Source organism: Rattus norvegicus, chromosome 4, assembly GCF_021556685.1.
Source record: "Rattus norvegicus strain SHRSP/BbbUtx chromosome 4, alternate assembly SHRSP_T2T, whole genome shotgun sequence".
NCBI classification, from domain to species: Eukaryota; Metazoa; Chordata; class Mammalia; order Rodentia; family Muridae; genus Rattus; species Rattus norvegicus.
The window spans coordinates 168,387,002-168,396,240 of record NC_141537.1 but is presented as its reverse complement, the minus strand read 5'-3'; the positions used below and the strand labels follow the sequence as shown (position 1 = coordinate 168,396,240).

General features: G+C 36.2%; 1 protein-coding gene across 1 annotated transcript; it reads left to right on the top strand.

The window, feature by feature from the left end:
* The first annotated feature begins 2,291 nt into the window (after positions 1-2,291).
* Tas2r103 (taste receptor, type 2, member 103) lies at positions 2,292-3,230 on the top strand. The gene has a single exon (NM_001166690.2). It carries the CDS (start codon positions 2,292-2,294, stop codon positions 3,228-3,230), a length of 939 nt encoding a protein of 312 aa, NP_001160162.2.
* Positions 3,231-9,239: the final 6,009 nt, after the last annotated feature.

Sequence of the window (9,239 nt, the reverse complement as noted above, 5' to 3'; positions counted from 1 at the left end):
GTGGGTTATTATTGTGAACAATGATGTAAACACACAGATGCAGTTTTGAAATTAGTTTTGTTAAATCCTTATAAATTGCTTGTGTTTGGTACGGACAGCATATAACATTCAGTAATAAAATAAAAACCATCATAACTGTACTAATTTGCATATATATGTCACATTACAACGACATTCATAGAGGCAGTCCCTGTTGGAATAATGACCGATCATTAATAAGTTAGATTCAGTTAGATGAAATACGTTGGAATTGTGCCACTCTCACCCAGTCTGGAATAACCATCTTCCTAGGATCTCCTGTTTAGGTAGAGTCTCAAGTGTTTCCCATGTATAATGGAACATAAGGGGTGGTGAAGGCTTAGGGAAACACCTGGAGTTTGTGGTGCCTTCTCTCTTTTTTTTTGGAGCTGGGGACTGAACCCAAGGCCTTGCGCTTGCTAGGCAAACGCTCTGCCGCTGAGCTAAATCCCCAATCCCTTGCCTTCTCACAATAGACAAATTTCTGTCCTTTTTTGAAAGCCTGGAAGTTCCAGTAGCAGAACCTACCCACACAGGCCTGATGCCAGGGAGTTTTGCATGGTCTTCTTCCTTGTTTTTTGTTATATGGAAGGAGTCCTACCAATGAGACCTGTTTTTCCTTTATATTGATGGTAAGATTACGTTTCTATTATACTTCATGCTTAGAAATTTCCCTTAATTTGTTTCAGTAACTAGCCTAATTTACCTCCCCAACATGTCCTGTGTAGTTTTTATTTATCATCTATCTATCTATCTATCTATCTATCTATCTATCTATCTATCTATCTATCTATCTATCAATCATCTGTCTGTCTCTCTGTCTGTCTGTCTATCCCTTTTTGAGACAGAGATTGTGGTAATCCTGGAGAAGCGCATCTTTTTTTGCAAACTTCATAACTTCTCTTTGTTGTTGTTGTTGATGATGATGATGGTGGTGGTGATGATGTTATTGTGTTTAGACAGTATCTTGTGTGGCCCAGATTACGTTTGGACTTCATTTCCTATGTTGGCCATTTCAGTGTCAGGTTGGATTTATCCATATGCACCATCCCACCATGTTTACCATGTTTACCATGTTTGATTATTTTGTCATATTTTGAAGCATAGTTAAGCTCTTGAAGAAGGTACGGTGGCTCACCTTATTTTCCAGACTGTCTAAGCTATGTGTCATGCTTCATCTACCTTGATATGTATAGTGATGCTAGTGGCACAGTTCTTGAATCAAAGTAGATGAAATAATGTCTGAACTTCCTTGGTGATGTTGGGGGAATCAGATGCATTAAAAAAGTGAGAGAGAATTATGAAGATCTTTTAAATGGAAGCAAAATCTTTTACTCTTTGTCTATTTTATAGTACTGGGGGGAAAACGCTTATGCTTCCTTTTCTCACAGATTTAAAAGTCACAAATTTACAAATATTTATATTGTCACTGGGTCAACAATAACTGCAAATAATTTTATACAGTGTCCTACTAGCTATCATTGCATCTTGCATGAGGTCAATGTACAATAAGGGTTAAACTTCTCAATTGCTTGAATTGAGAATGGAGATTTTAATAGAAATAAATACATTTGTGTATCTATTAGAGTATATTTATATTACATTCACAACTGTGAATGATGACCTTATAAAATATGCAAACATTAGCATTTTCACTAATAAGTATTTGAAAAATAATGGTTTCTATTATTTATTAAGTAACTGGCAGAATGTAGAAAGAATTTTGGAAAACACAATAAGACTTTGTATATACTGCATTTTGTTGTATTTGATAAGCTTGTATTTTATATGTGAATCCAGATTTATGTTACTTCACGGTGAATTAGAATTCTATAATATTAGTAATCCAGAATAAAGGTATCCAGGCCAAAATCTGTAGATTGAGCAAAACAAACAAAAAATATGCATAATTTTATTTAAATAGCAGCATACAAATTTTAATTTTTTTCTGCAGAAACTACAGAGGGCTTCAGGCTGCTGTACACAGGACATGGAGCATTGGGATGAAGTTCAGCTGGGCTATTTTTGATAACAAAGGCTGTGCGTGTGTGTGTGCGTGTGTGTGTGCGTGCGTGTGTGTGTGTGTGCGTGCGTGCGTGTGTGTGTGTGTGTGTGTGTGTGTGTGTGAACATAAACCATTTCATTAGTGAAATTTGGCTTTTGGTTCACATTTTCCATGAGAGTTCAGAAAGTGATTATGTTTACAATCAGACAGAACATTTTAGAAGACTGTATTAACACATCTTTGTTATTTCAGAGGAATTTGGATCATCATGGTGGTGACAATGAGGGCTGCCCTACGGCTAATGTTGATAAGTACTGTAAGTCTGGAGCTCATCATAGGAATCTTAGCCAATGTATTCATAGCTCTGGTGAACATCATAGACTGGATTAAAAGAGGAAAGATTTCTGCAGTGGATAAGATCTACATGGGCCTGGCCATCTCCAGGACTGCTTTTGTATTGTCACTAATCACAGGGTTCTTGATAGCATTTTTGGACCCAGCTTCATTGGGAATTGGAATAATGATAAGACTCCTTACTATATCCTGGACAGTGACCAATCATTTCAGTGTCTGGTTTGCTACATGCCTCAGCATCTTTTATTTTCTGAAGATAACCAATTTCTCAAACACTGTTTTCCTTGCCCTCAAATGGAAAGTTAAAAAAGTGGTTTCGGTGACATTGGTGGTGTCTCTGATCATCTTGTTTATAAACGTTATAGTCATACACATATACACTGATAGATTTCAAGTGAACATGGTCCAGAAGTGTGGTGCAAATAACACTTTAAGAGCTTACGGGCTCTTTCTATCCATCAGCACGGTGTTTACATTCATCCCATTCACGACATCCCTGACAATGTTTCTTCTGCTCATCTTCTCCCTGTGGAGACACCTGAAGACCATGCACCACAATGCTACAGGCTCCAGAGATGTCAGCACCGTGGCCCACATAAAAGGCTTGCAAACTGTGGTCGCCTTCCTGTTACTATATACTGTTTTTGCTATGTCACTTTTTTCACAGTCTTTGAGTATTGATGCTCAACATACAAATCTTCTTTCTCACTTTTTACGGTGTATAGGAGTGGCTTTCCCCTCAGGCCACTCCTGTGCCCTGATCCTGGGAAACAATAAACTGAGGCAGGCCTCTCTTTCTGTGATATTTTGGCTGAGGTGTAAGTACAAACATACAGAGAATCAGGGTCCCTAAAACATATTAGGGATCCCCTTCTGCATTCTAGAAAAAAAAATCAGTTAATAAGAACTGGAGTTTAGGAAGGAATCATAATCACAGTCTCATAGACTGTGAGCCTTTAGACAAAGGATCCATTGGAGACACACAGAGAGAACTTTGTTTCTGTGACTTACAAGACAGCACTGTAGAGTGTGAAATTAAGCTTCAGTCTGTCACAGAGAACAAACCATGTTTTTAAAGGTCCCGTGTAGGAAGGTACAGAATGTGAAAGGTGTTGTGCCATGAGGACTGGGTGTAAGACTAGCTGATACCATCTAACCAGAGATGAGAACAGAATCGTTCTGGTAGTCTGGCTGTAGTGGGTGTTTCAGTGGGTTCATGGACAGTCCTGGAAAGAGACCTCTGCAAGGACAATGGGACGAATTCATGTACAATACAACAGTGGTTAGTTGTTCTCTATTCATGTCTCTTTTTCGGACCTTGCTGTCTGGAAAGGCCCCAGGAGTTGAGAAGAACTGGGGAATGAAAGAGAGTGATGGATGGAAAGGAGTCACGTCCACAAGGAAACGACACCTGAAGGGAAACAAGACTGAAGGGGTGTGGTTAGATTTAAGGATAATGGATGTTTATACATGTTAATGTATTCTTTGTAAATATCTTTCAGCTGTATGTAACTTTATGAAGTTTAAACAGTTCTATGTAGATTATGTACTACCCAAACACAGTCTAGCATTGTAGCAAATGAGAAATTATGTATATTGCCAGAGAAAGAAGTGCATGAGGATGGTTTAATGTAAAAATGATATCAATATAAGTTTTATATCAATCATTATACTTTTAATGATTGAAAATGGTTAATAATTAATATATGAGACATGTCTACAATACAAATGAACCAAGAAAATGCAAAATCATTTTATTCTATCACATAATAATGATTCATAGCATAGAAAAATGTCAAGAAATTGAGGATAAAATGTAAGTTTGGCTTATATTTTATTGTACATACAGATATGATTATCCAATGTTTCAGGTACAGATTTATTTAGAAAAGTAAAAAAATTGTGCCAAACAGAATGTATCTTTACCTACTGAATTATCTTCTTCCTCCTTAGGTAGTCTAGAAGATGAACTAATGCCAAAGTCTTGTCTCCTTTCTTTCACACTCCGCCATGAAAAATATTCACCAGATACAGATAATAAATATTTTTTTCATAAAATATTTTGGTCTATTTCAGATTCATACTTATATTATTTAACTTGGGAAACAAAAATTATTTAAATGGAACTTATACTCTGTTTTTCTACATACTTTTATCTATATGATCCATTTCATTTTATTCAAGAATAACAAATAATTCCAATGTCTGTGTCTTAATTGAATACCTCAGTGATGAATTTTTGGGTTTGTTTTACTTTATGTCAGTGGTTCTCAACCTTTGTAGTGCTGCTACCATTTAGTATAGTTTTGGATACTCCTATGTATACAGATAGAGGATCAGTTTCTCAGTACATAAGACCACTAGAATTATGTGTTTTGCAATAGTTCGAGGAGATCACTTTGGAGATCACTATCTACTGACTTATTTGATGATAAACCAATTTATCACAGGAATAGAGATTTAAAGTAATTTAGATTTGTTTACATGTAATCTATATGACTATATATATATGTGTGTCTGTGTGTGTGAGTGTGTGTTCATATAGTGTTAGCATTGGCTGTGTGGCTAAATCAATAGTAAATAAAGTGAATAAATGCACTAAAAGGGATAAAAAGTTTAAATTAACTTGAAAAAGGAAGCTTGATATCTGATCACAGTTATGCTGCCACATCCCCTGTGCTCAGTGCTGTTAGACCTGAAATATGTCTCAATCTTGTGAATTATTAGAAATGCAGTCTTTTTTCTGCATTGTTCTTAATCAAAAGTAATGCTTATTTTATTCTTTATTTATTTTTTGGAAATAATTTGTTGACAAACCAACGATTTCAAATAGCATGTAGACTAGTAACTACTACAAGCAGCCAATCATTGTGCTTATTTGAACACTGTGTTTCTTGAAGCATCTTGGTACCCACATATGTGTGATATTATTTTTCATAGCCAGAACAAATCTATCCTTCAGTGCATAAAGATATCAACATAGAGTGAGAACAATGACGACTGTGGTATATAGCAGTCCCCAGATTCAGTGAAACATCTAGAAAGTTACTTCATCCAAATAGTCAACAGTTTTGGAAAATGCCCAAAGAAATATAATTTTTATATTTACGTCAAGTGTACTCATTTTTCTAAGATGCTTATTATAATAAAATTATTGATCCATCATGGTACACTTAGGTGGAACCATTTCTTTTGTTCATTTGTTTGTTTTATGTGTCTTCCCTTAGTCAAAAGGAATTTATTCACACATTCCTAGAAATTTTACAAGTGTATATTATATGAATTTTGTAATCTAGGAATACATAGACTTGGGGAGCACAGCAGAGGGGTCCCTAGTATTTATATGCCTGATGCAAGAGGGAAAGTAATCCAGGAAGAAGTACAGGCAGGCTGATGAAATAGGGGAGACACGGTTTCCCACGTGGTACAGAAGGCAGATCCAGTGCCCACAGCATGCAGGTTTATTCCCAGGGTTCATTGGAAGGCTTCAGCTGGGAAAGTATGATTCAGGAGACTTCCCTACAATGTAGGGCATAACCAGGGGACACAGACTCCAGGAAAATTTGTAGGATTGACTCCTGGGCAAGTTTGCAGACTGGCAATTCTAACATAGAAAAATATGTAGGAGTGAAAGGACACATGAAATCAGTAGGGTGTCTATAGTCACATAAAGCAAGAAGCCAGTTTTGTGTAAGTGGGGTTTTTGTAAAATTAATGATTTCATATGAAGCGAGTAAACAGGCACATAAAGTCTCTTTAATAAAACTCATTGGCTCATTACTGAAACAATTTCTACAGAAGAGCCACAGGAGACATATGTGTGTCTATTATTTGCTGCTTATAAACTAGCTTGCAAATTTCTTAATTCTTCTGGGATAAACCACTAAATAGCAATTTTACCAATTTAGAAAAGACAGACAAAAATTGAGAGATCACGCACACACAAACACACACACACACACACACACACACACACACACACAAAGGGATAGAGAAAGAGAGAGAGAAAGAGGGAGACAGAGACATAGACACAGACAGAGACAGAGACATAGTTGGAGACAGAAATAGAAAGAGACAAAGAATGAGAGATAGAGAGTAAAGGTTTAGAATAATATTTTAGGATTATGATCAATACTCCCAACCAACTTAGGACAGAAAATTCCTAAATAAGATACATTAGTCAGTATAAAACAGTACAATTTTAGACTCATGTAGATTTATTAAATGTACAATCATATGTAATATAACTACATAGTATACCTCTAAATGTTTAGTTTATTTCATATGTTATATCTCATATACAGCTAATACATGGAAAATAAATGAATGGGAGACAGCTGGAAATATGTGGAAAGAGACAAAAGAACATAAGCTGAGCGTGGTGTCTTTAGATCTGTAGTCCCAACTACTCTGGACCTTGAGGTGGGAAGATCAGGATTTGATTTCAGTGCTGTGTATAAAATTGTTCTAAACATGAATTTAAAATTAGTTAACTTTCCTAATTTCAAATTTAAATTAGCGTTTAACTATTAATATAAGTAGAGGCGAGGGCATACTACAGATTCAATCACAAGTCACTTGCTTCATAGAAAATAACACCCACATAGCTCAGCAGATAAAGACACGTGATTCCTACCCTGAGGGCCTGAGTTCTCGCACTGAATACCAAAGATAAGGAAAGAGGCAACTCCTGTAAGTTGTCCTGTAAGTCCATGTGCCTACCATGGTGTTTGCACACACACACACACACACACACACACACACACACACACACACACAAACTACTAAATATAATTTAAATTATTGGTAGGAGAAACTGTCAGCATAGCTGACTGGGCAAAAAGAGTATGTATCGCTTAATACAACTGTCTTCACTTGCAGTTACAGATAATATTGGTGCTGCTGCTGGTGTTGTTTTATTGTTATTTTTGCTGGTGGTGGTGGTAGTGGTGGTAGTAGTAGTAGTGTTTGTGTGTGTGTGTGTGTGTGTTTGTGTGTGTGTGTGTTTACTGCTTATAAATATTCCTACAAAATGGTCTATCTTCAGATAATTGTAGGGAAATAAATTTTCCTGGGAAATCCCCAAAGGAAGCAAGAAATAATTATTAAGGAATCAATCTACACATCTATTATTAATTTTTCTTCGTGGAGCCAATGTATTCATTAAAATAAACTATGAGGAATCCTTATGACACCTTCTGAAGATTGAAGCTCATACACCACTTTAATCTTTCCCTGCATTCCTACAAAAAGGGATTTAAAATTTTACTAGTGTCACCTGTACTTGGGGAATTTAATTTACATAGAGATGAGACAAAAGAAAGCCTTGCAAAACAGTGAAAGAGAATGTGTCTTTATTTGCATGCTTTCAAATGAGAATTTGACTTGCCTTTTAATAATGTTAACTATAAATTTGGGAAAATATAAAACTATAATATACCCCTGATTGAGGTTTCAAGTGGTTGGTGACAGAATTTACATTTGGAAATTTTTGTTAAGGACTCTATAACATTGTGACAATGTTGACTTCATCAGAGAAACAACAATGTCTATATACTACCAGATAATGAAATTCACAATAATTGGTTTGACTCCCAATTGCTTTCTTCATGAATTAGGAGACACAGGTATTCATCTAGTCCACATAGTCCATCCAGGTTGATAACATAGACAAGTAAAAATGGATGGTCATACTGCCCTATATCTGCTTTGCTTTGAGTATCAGCAAGTTTTGTTTTATTAAGAAAACCAAATTATCTAATCTCCCATATTTCTCCAAAAACAAAAAGACAAATGTCATTCCTTTGCTTCTGAGGGAATTCAGTGCTTTTGCTTCCTAAAGTTGCTATGGTAACATTATTAGACAACAAAACTTTCATGAACAAATACAAGTAAATGCATGTAACATGGAGGACCTAACTGGGACACATTTTCAACTTGCCAAGTGTGACTATTATTTTAGGAAACTCTTCAAGACATTACATCCCTGCTTGATTTCCCATTGTTTAGAGCCTATGTGAGCAAACATCCTAGGAAGTTTAGGCAGCAAGGCTCACTGTCCCTAGCTGTCATCAGCACGGTCTACAGGAAGGCTTTAAATACCACTGTCTTCTTTCTTTGCTCTCTGAGATCTACTTTGTGTTTCCTCATAGCAGGCTGACACTCTGACAGAATGTCAAATAATGTAATCCACTTAGGTTACTTAGGTTGCCATAATACTAGTACCATCTTTTTTTTTAAAGGAGCTCTGGCAAAGTTTTCTTAAAGGAAAACTCTCCTGTTTACTTCCTACCAGTCTGTTCTGGCACACTTCTAATAATATCAGAATCACCTCGGTCAATTATAGCCAGTGTGCATACTCTGTAGTATTTTTCACACTCTGTGCCCAATTCGATATTATTGCCACTGTAGTGATGAACATCAGCTTTAACCAACAGAGTATTCTATTTCAGATTTCCTCAAAGCTCATCATCTTCTCTTCAAACCACTCATTTTTCCTGATTTAGGAAAAGAGATGATGACATCCTCCTATTCCTTGACTTTTTGACAGACAAAATACTAGTAGAAAGGACCTATATCCTTGATCAGTAAGAGAAAATGCCCAGAACAAAACAAAACATAACAAAGCAAAGAACTCCGCAAGAGACACATGGAGTTCATTTGACATTTGCCAACTATTCCTGGCCAGGGAGCCTGCTTTAAAACCTGGCTGATATATCCAGTGACTCTATTGCAGAAGACTTATTTTTTTTCTTTTTTAACATACCGTTTATTTATTCTTTTGAGACCTTCATATAGCACAGGGTGCTTTGATTATGCTCACCATCACTCTTCTCCATAAATCCTCCAGACACACAGATGC

Excerpts from the sequence above, each read along its gene's own strand:
- Tas2r103 (NM_001166690.2), top strand. The coding sequence starts at position 2,292 with ATGGTGGTGACAATGAGGGCTGCCCTACGGCTAATGTTGATAAGTACT.